The sequence below is a fragment of the Prinia subflava genome, chromosome 15 (assembly GCF_021018805.1).
Source record: "Prinia subflava isolate CZ2003 ecotype Zambia chromosome 15, Cam_Psub_1.2, whole genome shotgun sequence".
Classification (NCBI taxonomy): Eukaryota; Metazoa; Chordata; class Aves; order Passeriformes; family Cisticolidae; genus Prinia; species Prinia subflava.
Window position 1 is genome coordinate 10,394,927 of NC_086261.1, and position 13,473 is coordinate 10,408,399.

General features: G+C 45.0%; 1 protein-coding gene across 1 annotated transcript in view; it reads left to right on the forward strand.

Moving 5' to 3' along the window:
* Positions 1-1,802: 1,802 nt before the first annotated feature.
* Positions 1,803-13,473, forward strand: part of FBN1 (fibrillin 1) — a 141,157-nt gene continuing 129,486 nt past the window's right edge. Inside the window, exons 1-2 of the mRNA XM_063412183.1 lie at positions 1,803-1,918; positions 2,340-2,611. Of these exons, the coding sequence (XP_063268253.1) occupies positions 2,445-2,611 (167 nt within the window). The 5' untranslated portion in view covers positions 1,803-1,918; positions 2,340-2,444. The remainder of the gene's footprint in view (positions 1,919-2,339; positions 2,612-13,473) is intronic.

A 13,473-nucleotide genomic window follows, 5' to 3' on the forward strand; every position in this document is an offset into this window, starting at 1 on the left:
ATTAACCACAAGCCCTAACTTCTAGTTCTATGGTGGAAGATCAGTCATATTTTGCTTGTAGAATTGAAGTTAATGAGTTTATTTTGTACAAGTTACAAAATAGGGGTATAAAGTATGGGCTGTTACTTTCTTGTGCCTTGTTCAGACACACTGACATGGCACACTCTGTAACACATTACTCCTTTCTTGGGCCAGTATCATAATATTTTACATCTACATTTTACCTTATACTCTCTACCTGAAAGCCTTAACACTAAACTGTTAAACAGTGGCATTGAAATGGTCAAAATCAAATGATTGTTTTGTAATTTGAAGAATCTAACACTTTTCTTGATGATAAAAATCAGCCAAAAGGATTAGAAAGCTGCTATTGTGGTCACTACATAGTTTAAATACCTCAGTGTGTGTTTAGAAGGACAATGTATATTTATATATGTAATATATAAACTACTGTAAACTGATTCAAGCTGTATATTTCAACCAGCATCTGTCATAACTTGTATCACCATTACAATTCAGCTGTAAGCAGATAGGTACTAGGAAATCTCACACACTGCTTCCTTTTTTCCAGATACTGTTTCAGTGGCAGAATACACCATGCATTAATCTTTGGGCAGGGTGGTTTGGCAGCTGCTGTGCCTGGTCAGCTGCTTGCTTATGAAATTGTGCAGCTGAGCATTTGCAACATCAGTGCAATAATGCCTAACCACTAACCATCAGTGCCTGCCTGAAACTAAAAGAAAAAGGAAAATACCTGCAAATTAGGAAATCCAACTTTCTGCTGAAGTATTTATATGTGAGCAGCAGCAGAATGCATAAACATAATTTCCTTTCATTCTAATTGGTGGTGTTGTAGGGGTTTTTAATTTTTTTTTTTTTTGTTTGTTTCCTGTGTATGTTGAAACGGGCTAATCCTGATACAGAAAGTTACTTGATGGGAGCGTATAGAATCTGGGCTTGAACTCTGTTAACTGTGTTGTGTTCCCTGCTCAATTATTTCGGTATAAAAACTTTCTACCTTTCAGATGCTGGTAGTAGTTTGCTCTGTTTTGATTTTAACCATGAATAAAAACTGCAGGGCTTTCTTTCCTGGAGAAGGATGAGGCAGGCATTTGTTCTGGAGCTGGCTGTGCAGATTTAGGAGCAGGTACGGAAGAGTTCGGTGCCTTGGTGTCTGTGCCATGTTGGTTACTAGAAAGCGCATTATTCATTCTGCAGCTGCCTCTCCGGTAAAGCTACCATCGGTGCTATTTGTCCTTATAAGGAAAACAGATACCTTTATGTTATTTTTTCATAAGCTATAGCTGCAAAATGCTGCACCTCTAGGAAGTAATACTTCTAGATATACATATCTATATGCATTTAGACCGAGGCAGAGTCGTGCACTTCTTCGGTTCTCTCCACTGCTGCCTGACACACTTGGCTCAGCATTCAGGCTGCCCCAGGCGCTGATGGCTCCGCCGCCGTGTGAGCCGGGGACCCGCGGGGTAACCGGAGCTGGCAGCGCTGCCTGGCCGCAGCTGCCTCCGGAGCGGGGGGAGCGGCAGCGCCGCGTCCTCCCGGGCAGCACCGCACGCTCCCCGCGGCTCCCGGGAGCCTCTCGGGGCCGAGCATCCCGCCGGCCCCGGGCCGGCCGCAGGTGACCCGCGGCGCAGCTGGCCCGGAGCCGCCCGCACACCGCCGGGAGCCCCCGGGCCGGCGGCTCGGGGGTGGGGGAACATTTTTATTCCCCTCTCTCTCGCGAGAAAGGGTTGGGCGGGCGATACTTGAAGAGGAGAGGGGAGGGAGAGAGGAGGGGAAAAAGGAGGAGGAGGAGGGAGGGGGCAGCTGGAACCGCAGCTGGATTAGCGGCGGGTGCAGCGGCCGCAGCTGGAACAGCAGCGGGAACGGCAGCCGGCGGCGGCGGCGGCTCCAGCGGGTGCGCGCCCCTCGCAGCGGCTTCTCCCGGGGCGGGCGGGCTGGGCGCGGGGCTCCTGCCCGCGGCGCTGCGGCCGCTGCGGCTCCAGCGGTGCCCGGCTCGGGGAGCCGGGAGGGTTCGTGCCCGGGGGACACTTCCAGCCCCGGAGCGGCTTCGGGAGCGGTGGCGGCGGCCGCGGTCTGTCCGCGGCGGGTGCGGGAGCCCCCGCGGATGCTGCTGAAGGGCAGGCAGCGCCCCGCGGCCCCGGGCAGCCCCTCGCTATCCATCCCCGCGGCCGCCGCCTCTCGCGGGCGCGATAGCGCCGGGCTGGCCGGGGGCCGACGGCGCCGGGGCGCGGGGGCAGGCGGCGGGGGGCGCGGGGTGGCCGCGGCCGCTTTTCCTCCGTCACTAACTCCTCTCCCTCCTCGTTTCTCCCTCGCAGCTCGCATCGGAGAGGCCGGTCGGAGACAGGGCGGCGGGGACCGGCACTCTTCGGCGGCAGAGAGGAGGCAGCGGCCGCTCGCAGCCCGAGGGCTCGGGGAACGCGATGTGGCGGGGGCGGCTGCTGGGGATCGCCCTGGGAGTTGCCGTGCTGTGGGCGTCCCAGGCTGGTGCCGCTGCCGCCGGGCACACGGAGGGGGTGAGCGCCAAGGAGAGCCGGTCCAGCCGGGCCAAGAGGCGAGGGCACGGCGGCGGGCACGACGCGCTCAAAGGGTAGGTATGGGGCCGGCCCCGGCCCCTCCCGGGCTGCCGCGGCGCGGGCCGGGCAGCCGGCGCACATCTGCCTGCGTGTGTGTGCACCCACAGCCAGAAGCCCTTGGCGATGGGAGCTCTGGGGTGCCCGAGCTCCCCGAGCCCCCTTGGGGCTGCCCGTACGAGCAGCGGTTTGGGCTGGGGGGCGCCGGACGCCGCCTGCAGCTCCGCAGGGCAGCGCCGGGGCTCGGGGCGCGCCGGGGGAGCCCCGCCACCCTCCCGGCTCCCCCCGCCCGCCAGGCTGCGGGGTCCTCTGCGACCCGCTGCCCTGCTTCACCTCTGGGTGGGCGATGCTCCGTGAGGATGAGCCGCAGCAGCGCGGAGGTCGCTAATTTATCTCCTAGGAAGGCCTTAGATAAAGGCGCCCTGCGGAGCTGTGCATTCCTCCCGCATCCCGCGCTTCTGCTTTGCACGGAGCGGAATAACGGTGATGCCTGGAGCCCAGGCATGCCATTGCCAGCGGCTGTGCTCTCATCTCCACCTGGAGCCTTTTGTGATGCCCATCCTGCTCTCATGTGGACTGTCTATATCTAGTACTAGTATGAGTGAGCCCAAGCATACAAGAGTCTAATTTCTTAAGAAACGTTGTGGTACATGCTTAGGAGAGAGGGTTTTTTAAAGACTAATCTTTGTCAGGCAAGCTTTTCCCCATTCTAATGGAACACCTTTCCAATGCAAAAATGGTTGTGAAGTCAGCTGAAAGGCATTGTGTGCATGTGCAGTTGAAAATCTAGTTCACTAAAGGTGAAAAGTTTGTAATAAAGTAATAAAAAGCAAGTTTCCATTCTCAGGTGATCCAATGTGCCTTTTCAGCCCATAGCCAGATTTTTTCTGTTGTCAGACAGAGGAGAATGTAACAAAAATTGTATTAAAATAGTTACGCTTCTTCTGTAAGGGATGCAAGCTATCTGCTTTTTTGCCCCCCATTTTCTCAAAAAGGAGCTATTACAACTTTATTGTTAGAGGCCTTAATGAATATGCTTTAATTTCTTGCTAACTTCCTCATAGTTCTATAGTACTTTTTACCTATATTTGGATTTAGAATCTTGGCTATTTTAATGCTTGCCTGATTGAAAAGGTTTGTTTTTAGATCTGCATGCTGCAAAAATGGATGCAAGCTGTCAGCATTATTTTTCATGGATCTGATTTTGTAGGATCAGAGTCTCCTATTTAATTTCCTTATACCTTGTCACAAAAGAAATAGTTGGACAAAGCAGATTCAAAGTAGACGTGACAAAATCTAGGAGGTGAGAAGGATGTACAGTAAAGTTTGAGGGATCAATTGCAAGCAATAGAAGATGAAAGGAAAAACATCTATTGGAAAGTGCCTGTATTTCTTTAGGGTGTTTTAATACCTTTGTTGTTACAGGATTCTGAGTTAATATCAAACTGATAAATAGCTTTTTTTGCTCAGTGGCACAGAATATGCCATCTAGCACACTGTGCTGACTTGGTGGAAGTTAGAGGCACATTAGGTGAGGATAAAATTTCTTTGGTGTGTATAACTGTCACTCTAAATTGTGCTGTTTAGACATAATAATTGTACCTCCAGGGATGATATTTCAAGTGTTCATTATTTTTGGAATCCAAAATGGGTTAGAGTAAGTATTTAATCTTATGAGTTGATTCTTATACTTGACAGAAGCCTGCCATATTTTATGTCCTTTGCAACAATTCTTCCTTCTATTGCATGTTATCTATGAGTTATATATCTGCTAAGAAATCTGCAAATCTAGAGATAATGTCAAAATAGAATTTAGTTATTCTGTATCATGGTCAGTTTTTTTGAATATTACCAATATGAATGAATGGCCCTGGGAAGCAGATTCTTAACAAGGATGTAATAATTTGCCAGATGAACTGAGAAAAAGATAAAATAAATTATTAGTTTGGTTTCTCGTTAGGCCTGCTTTTGTAACCCTGATTTGAGGCTGAGTATAGAGTTCCCAAATTGCTTGGAAGACAGTAATTTTGATCATGGTTGGGTGAATCCTGCTGGATATTTCCAGTTTAGAAGTTGTGAGCACTTTCTTAGGTGTGGTACAGTACTGTACAGTGTGAATAAAAAGAATTGTCATTCTAACAGACAAGGTTGGAATGAATTTGGAAAGACAGATGGAAAACATATTTTGAATGTACAGGAACTGTATATACATTATTCATTGTAATTGGAGGACTAAAGCACTAAAAATATGATTTTACAAGAAGACATAGTATTTTTTTAACTTGTTCATCAGTACAAATACATTTGGGAATCTGTTAATTGTAATACAAGTCATAACAGATGCTGGGAAACTATTTCCATGTTATTACAGTTGACTAAGACTTTCTTTTCATTTTGAAATGAACTCTTGCTCTGATTGTAAGGCACATGAGGATACATTTTTAGAGAAAACTCTTCTACACTTTAGTAATTTTGTGTGTTTGATTATAATGACTATTGGAAGTCTTCTAGCATTAGAAAGTATTGAGGTTAGTCTGTGTGTGAATACTGGTCTTGTATGTTAAAATGAAGAAGCTTAAGATCTGTTTCAGTTCTCATGATTTTTCCTACTTAACATTTTTTACTGCAAGCTGTTGACTGCAGGAGATGTTTGCTTTCATCTGTGTGACCTTTGCCTCATTGTTTGTGGCAGTGAGCTGTCTGAATGTATAATGTGAATCTAGAAGTGTATTTTAATTTTAATAATTACAAATATTTGGAAGTGCCTCTTAGGTTCTCATTTTAAGACATCACACTTGCTGCTCATGTAGTTTGAATCAGTCCTGCTTTGGAGGCATTAGAGGTGAAGTCCTTTTAATGCCATCTATGTTTGGCCTAATTCAATGTATATTTATGTGCTGATGCCTGATGCCTTTAAGTGATCAGACAGCAATCAGAATAAAGGCAGTAATTATTAAAAATATAACTAGACTCTCTGGTCACAGAAATGTTGCTGGAATCCACTGTGATTCAGCAAGTTTCAATAATAAGCTGCTAGTGAGACACCTCCACTCAGATCCCCAGAACTTTATCACAGATGTAACTGAATTGAGCTATAAGGCATGAAGCATTATCCTGCCACCCCTTAAACACCCAGGAATGCACTGTCAACTTCTGTAAGAAACAAACCCTACAAAACTGGCCATGAACAGGAAGTTCTTTCTAAACAATATGTACTTGAAGACAACCATTCATATGTGTTTCAATCATTTGAATATAAAGCATAAAATAATGTACTGATTTGATTAGTACTTGTCTGAATACAAGAAATATTGTACTCAAAGATCTTAGAATTAATTAGGATTTCCCATTTTCTGATGATGCTAGGTGACTTCAAACACTAATGAGTATCAGTCAGTTCTAAATAATGTTTTAACCAATGTTTGTCATGTTTATCAATCTCTTCTCTTCATGATTATCATTTTCAGTATAATTGGCCAAAGAAAGCAATGATTAGCTTAACAAATAGCAGAAATTTTGAAAGAATTGAAATTTCTTCAAGATAGCTGAATTCTGATGTGTTTCTAAACTTGGTTGGATTTGACCTTTTTTATGCATCAGTGCTCCCTGAAATAGAGTAATCTTATAAATCTGTAACTTAATTCTAGTGTTCAGCTATATAATTAGGGCTTCTGGTTTTTGTTTTAAACCAATCTTTACCACTACAAGCCTGCTGAAGAAAAGCAGACTTTCTGTACTGGTAAATATTTGTTTATACTGGAAAACCTCAAAGATTTTTCTTGCCACTTGTGGCGTGCTCACCTCTGGGCAGCTGCTGGTGCCACACCTTGTCAGTGCCACTCTGCAAGTGGGAGGCAGCCTGAGTACTTGGAAATAAAAAGCTTAATTAAAAATACATGCAGGTTGCTGTAATAGCTGATGTGCTGGAGCACTCACCTGGCTTCCAGGTGGCATGGCTGGCCTCCTTCCAATCCTCTGCCTGTGGGGTAAAGCTCACATGGAGGATGAAGAACTTTTATTCCAGCATATCCTAGTGTGGAAACTGAAGTCCTTGGCAACTCCATGTTGTGTTAATATTCTGTACCTCTCTGAATGTGTTTGCCAGTGGTTGTGGCATTGTTCTTTAGTTATTACATGATTTTTGGAAATCTAGTTCTGGAGTGAAATAAGTTCGTAGATATGTGCCTCATGTCTGTGTTTCCTCTCTTTTGGTGTGACATGATTTGATGTAGCTGTGACTTTGTGGAGCAGGAGAAAAACAGTAAAAAAAAAATTAGGGCTTTGTAGTCCTTGTAGTCTCCATTTGGATATCCAAATTGTGTCATTTGGGCACCATCTCTTTAGAAGGCACAGCCTTAATCCAAATTCCCGTTTATTGGTTTTGGGATAGACTTCTAAACCTGTGTAGTTTGTAGGGCAGAATTGGGACTTTATTCGTTTTGGGTGTGCCAGTGCAACCTGTGGTTAAAACTCTTGGTGAATGTTGTCCCCTTTCAGTGGCAGGCTCTGAGGCACATGTGATTCTCTTACTGACAGCTTAGCCAGGCTTCCTCTCTGTGATCTTTCTCATATTGTATTGTAGCGGGACACAAATGGTTTTGAAGTGCCATGTGCCTCTCCTAAAATACATTAGATAATTACTTTCTTGCTATTTGATGGTAGTAGGTCATAAATAGAGCAAGCAGAGGAAAAAGGTTACAATAAACAGTGTAGCAGCATTCTTGATGTACTGTATGAAAAAAGATGGGTTTGGAAATGTTGTAAAATCAGCCTGAGAGACTAAGATGAAGCAGGTTTCCTGTGACCTAGCACCACTGTGCCAGGGTGACATGTTGAACAGGAAGGCAAGACTGGATATAATTTCTTTCCTTTCTCACCCTCATTTATCTATTTATTCATTTTTGTCTGCTTAGCTCTTGGCTGTATCAGGCTGGCCGGATACACTGCCCCAGATGCTGCAGGACCAGTCACAGCTGGCTTGTGGTGGGCTTTGTGTCTTTCACATCAGGATTGTCACTTTGTGTCCCACTGCAGGAAGGTACATCCTGAGGGGTCCTTTAAGGATGGTTGTTGCTATGACTTAATTGCTTGTCAGGTTAGAATCAGATTAATCCCACAGCCCTTACTCAGAACTTTAGCCTTTACTCAGCCTTCACTCAGAACACAAGAGATGTCATGGATACTTTGTTTCTTCCTTTGTGTTCCAGGTAATAATTTTCTTCTGTGGATTTGTTATGCAGTTGTCTAATCTTATGTGTGATGGTGTCTTTTGGAGACTTTCTGATCTCAGTTTGTTAGTGTTTAGTTGAACTTTTATTGATGGGGGTGTACTGTCTTTAGAAACTGGAGGCATAAAGGTTTGGGGGAAGAACAGCACCTGTAGAAAGTGTGTCTTGTTGGAGCAGGGTGCAGTAATTTGCAGTTTTCAGTGCAGGTTTCCTGAGAGAATTGCTTTGAGGAGACAGAAGAAACTCTGGATAGGTACAGCTGCACTTTCCTCAATCAAAAGTCTACTTCAGTTTTATAAAAGTAGACTTTTACCCTGTTGTTAGCCAGCACAGGATTTTGTGTTCAGTTGTGGTTCTGCAATTGTTCATCAGATTCTAAATCACCTGGGTCTGTTTGCCTTGGGCACTGGATAATTTCTGCTCTATCTGCAGCTTCACACTGGTGTCAGAACATTTGGGGCTTAGCTGGGCTTGAGGATGCAGGCTTGAAGCAAGCATAGGGCTGCTCTCAGTTTGATGTGGGAGCAAAGGGAGAGTCTCTGGGTCAGAGCTTGGCAGGAACAGTCCATCTGTCAGCTTCACTTACAGTCATCCTTATCAAATAAGATTACAGCTTCTGTTTCCCTGTATGTTTATTTTCCTTCCCTGTGGTGTATTGCTCATCATTGCTGCTCACTTAGGACAGTCCTTGTCATTCCTCTTCCATCCTGCAAACTGGAATGTTTAATGTATGAACTTCAGTGTAGTTTTTGACAAGGATCACTTTAAATATGTTCATGGACTGAGCAGCCTGTGATTGTTAGAACAGTATTACCCAAAATTAAAGACCCCAAATGTTTAGCTGTATGGATCACTAGGAAAATTTCCTCTTGGTAGAAATGTGGTAGACACTGGGTTATAGGCAGCCATCTCACTTAAGTAAGATTTTAGGACCTTGAGATCTTTGAATGTGCACATATGAAAATAGTAAGAAACGAGTCATTAACTTTTTTTGTTTTGCAATGAGAGTGACTCCCATCTCTTTCTTCTTCATCTCCCTGCTGAACCCTAAAGATGAAGAGGATATAGAGGCATGTCTGTCACTTTGGTCTTACTCCCCAGACTCAGTAAATATTTTTGTAGAATGGAGCAATTGTGGCCTGGAGTGTTTCTGATTAACCATTGCACTGTGCTGAGAAATATATTTGTAGCTTTTCAATCTTACATTTCTCCTTTGGTTGTTTTCTCATCCATTCTGACTTTCCCCCCTAGTTTTATTTATTTAATCTTTTTAAAAGGATTTCAGGCCTACTGAACAGCCTCATTCATGCTAAGGCTGGTGTGCAGTTGAGGTGTGGATGAGGACTATTCTTTGGGGTTTTGTGACAGTTCAGTGAAGTTGGGCTCTTTGGAAGGTACATTGGGATGTAAAATACGGCCTGTTAAATTAAAACCTCTGCCTTCTGGTTTTGCTTATAGATCTTCACTGAAGTATGAAGGAGGTCTAGCTTTTATCTGGAAAAATATTTTCAATGTTGACTTGCTGGAGAATCTGTTGTTTTCCTTTCTACTTCTCATTTTATGAAATGATTCATGACCATTATAGCCTCAGAAATACCAAATGAAAGCCACAGTTCTTTTGTCTACTGTTTTAATCATTTTCATCCTCTTTTTCAAGTTTCCCTCTCTCTCATATTTTGCTGGAGGACATCAGACTGTCCAGTGATGTTCAGCTGAGGTTTCAAACTAAAAAATTGCTTCCTTTCAGGAACAAAATTTTCCTGTCTCTTCTTTGTTTTTCCCACTAATATTCCATCTTTTCCTCTTCCCTGTGTACACAGTAAATTACCAGTGTCTGCTAGGGACAAGTTGAACTAAAAAGTGGGATCTATATCAACAGAGTTTTTGTGTTTCCTGTGGCTGTGCAGGTAACTGGCCTTTTGAAAATGTGGAGTCACTTTCCCAGCAAGGAGAGAGTCAAAGGGTAGAATAGTGTGTGGTGAAGGGAGGAGCAGAAATTCTGACAGCTTACCTGAAATAAATCACTTAATACACAAATTGATAGCATTGCTTAACACCTAAGGGTGTTCTCTGACAGTATTGATGCAAGTGTCAGGTATAGGAGACTCCCTAAAGGATTGGGTGTCCTCCATGGGGGGGATGGTGGGTGGCACCAGCACAACCTGCAGCCCCCAGGGAAGCCTCAACAAGGAGCTGGCTGGCCTTGGGTTTGTCTGCCCAGCGTGCCCACACCAGCTCTGGTGCTGCTGCTCAGCTTGGGCCCGGGCTGGTGGAAATCCTGAGCTCCCTGGGTGCTCTCCCTTGGGAAACTGTTAGAGGTTTGCCTCCTCAGTAACCATTAGTGGGTACATGGTGAGTGTGGGAGCAGACCTGGACGTGTGAAATGATCTTTCATAGAGTTACATCCATTTCCCATGAGATGTTTTTAGTGCTATCAGATAGAAAAGGCTTCTTGTCCTCTGAATGTATCTTCTTAGTTTGTTTTTTTTGTATGAGTTTTAAGAAAATACCTGATGGATCCTTCCTCTTTATCCGCTGCACCTGTCTGACCTGGCAGATACTTTCTTGTGGTGATGTATTTGTACTTTATGTGTCTTACACAGCCATGTAGATGGGTTCTGAACTGGACCCGTTGACATTCTCAAGTGGAACAATGAAGGAATACATGCCAGGAACGCGTCTGTCCCTGGCTATGAATGAGAACAATGCCTGGCTGTCAGGTTAGATGAGCGTGTCCCTGCAAAAGACAGGGTTGGATTTTCAGAGCAAGTGAGGAAGAATTCTCTTAATGTCAGTGCTGTTGTTGGATTGCTGTATTTAGCTGTCACAGTGTGCTGGAGGTTAGGGTTAGAAAAGTGTTCAGTTGTTGCTGCAGGAAACTTACATGTCATTTTGAACTCTTGACTTGCACATAGGCCAGAGCCAAAGATACCCGTAGAGCTGCTCAGCGTGTTATTTTTTTAGTTGAACTGAGCCAGGATTGTGGGACAGCGATATCCTTACTGTCAGAGTGAGAATTAGTTATCATATTAGGCTCTCTGCATGGCACAGGCTTGCTTATTGCAGTGTAAAAATGAGTGCATCAGATGCAATCCTTTGTATGTAAAAAATATATTTTGCTTAAAAGTGCATGCTTATTCTTTATAGTATAATAGAAGCTAAATTTTGCATTTGTTCCAGAGTCTAGCGTAATTCCGTAGGTTTTCCTTTTATATAATTGAAATAAATAGCTTTAGGAGTTCTCTTAATGATCTTCACTGAATTGTTAAAAGGGCCACAGTGATAAAAAAATCCCATTTTTGTAATATTTAGCTAAACAACAGAAAATAAATCCCTGTTTGAACTATTTGAGGTACCTGGAAATGAGCCTTATGCATGCTAAATGCAGACCTGTGTCTGTGTTTTTGGCTCTGTCCCATGTCCAATTCAGTTTCTCAATTTGTGGGTGTACTCGCTGAAAGTGGTGAGTTCCAAGCACAGCCAGGCTTCTTCCTTGGGCTTGATGCACCGTGGTGAGGCAGGGTTGCTGCCTGTCATGTGCTGTAGCTGTTACTGCTGCATCCCACTAGGAACCAGACCTTCCCTCCCAGTTGTGCTTTGCTCACTGCTTCTTGGAGGAGGGGTAGGTGTCAGCACAGCTGAAGGAGGTGCTTTAGATACCGACCTCTAATTTATGCATACTTGGCTTCTGTCATTTAAGTGAGGAGGGATCTGGGAAGGCCATGTGGTCCAACCCCCACTCAGAGCAGGGTGAACTTAAATCAGGTTGCTCATGGCCATATCCACTAAAGTTTGGATTAGTCTGGTGATGGAAGTTCTTGATTCTATGGAAAAGCTGAGTAAAACTCCAATGGAGTCAGCAGAGCTGTGCCAGTCTGTGCATTTAGTTTTTATTCTGAGACACTGAGAAGTTTAGGTAGGTGCATAAAGCTGGTTTGCAGCAAAAAGTGTAGATCTGATTTTGTCTCTCTTGAAACCTACTTGTAAAAGCTATTCATCATTACGTTCTGGAGCATTAAAAAGCAGGTTTTTTAAGACCAGCCTTCCATTTTTTCAGGTGCAGTTTGCCATTCTCTATAACTCCCAGTGCAAGCATGGAAACATCACTCCAATTTTATGTGGAAATGATCAGCAAATAGTTCTGGGTACAGTTTTAGCAGCTACCAGAGTTATGCACATGAGAAAAAAAAATAGGCAAAGCTTTCTCTATAAACAACCATTGGCTGATGATATTTCTTTAAATTGTATTTTTCTGCCAGAAAACTGGGTCATATGCTAACCACTGCAGCCAAATAGTCAATAGAAGTTGCTCATGAAACGTTGTCTTGCAAGGAAGAATCCCCCTGTGTTTTCCTAGGGAGAGGAAAAACGAGGGAGCCATGAGAAACCCTTTTTGCATCCCAGCTCTAACTGGTGGTCAGCTGTTTCTCCTGCTCTCTCAGCTGCTCTCTGCCCACTCTGTCTGGTCTCTGTCTGATTTATTTGAGGCTCGTGCTTTGGGTTTGATTCAGCGCTGACTACGCCAGCGCTGTTGGCCGGTGCATGGCAGCGCTGCTGACAAAATTTCTGCCTGAAGCCTCGCTCCCAGCAGCGCCAGAAACTCTTCCTCCCATGGGAGTTGCAGATGGGCAATGCTTTCTTCCGGAGAGGGCTGTAATTTCCTCGAGGGGTCACAGGCAGGGCAGAGTGGGGATGGAGGGAATTAGCCCTGCCCTGGCAGGCTCAGCGCGGGGCTCCGGGAGCCCGGGCAGGACAGTCCCCATGCCAGAGGTGTCCCTGCCATTCCCGGGCTGGCTGTTCCCTGCTGCCGGCTTCACACAGGGCTTTTGAGTCTCTCTCACTTCTCTGCCTGTCACTTACCCTCGTTCCCTGGTTATAGCTGATAAGAAGACTCTGCCAAGCTTAGCATGATTTGCTTCGCATTATTTTACCTCTGTGTGCCCTCTCCACCCACCCACCCGCAGTGCCTGGGTAATGGCTGCAGGTCGGGGGAGCCGGGCAGCCACACCTCCCTGCGGGGCTCTGGAAGCACGGGGGGACAGAGCCAGTGTGTCCTTTCCGTGGGTGACATCAGTATTGTCCCCCGGAGGAAGGAGAGCTTTTATTTGAGAGCTGTGACAGCCGGGGGCTGTGCTGCATCACCGCGCCCGCTGGGGCAGGACCACGCGTGTCCATCTCGGGGAGCCGATGCTGCAGCTCTGCCCCGCTCACTCCCCGCATGGAAAGGACCGACCCAGCTTCACTTCGTAAGGTTTCTGTCTTCTGGTTCGGTGCATGCAGGTGCCCTCAATATGTAGTGCAAACCTGCACTCTCAAGTGTTAGTTATTGGAATTTCCATATGAACCTTTTTCTCTCTGCTGTTCCAAGATTTTTCTAGTTGATGACTCATGTCTAATGTCTTTTAATAATTCCACTCACTTTGCTACTGAATTTCTGCTTGTGTGTCATTAATCAAAGACATAATATATCATGTTTACTTTGGACATCTTTGATGAAACTCTGGGCATCCTATCTCTGAGCACCATACCATTATAAAAATCCTTTTATATGTCACAAGTTCATTAAGTGACACTAAAATGAAATCAAAGACTTGTTTGGTTGGTTTTTTTTTTTTTTGGTTTTTTTTTGTTTGTTTGTTTGTTTGTTTTTT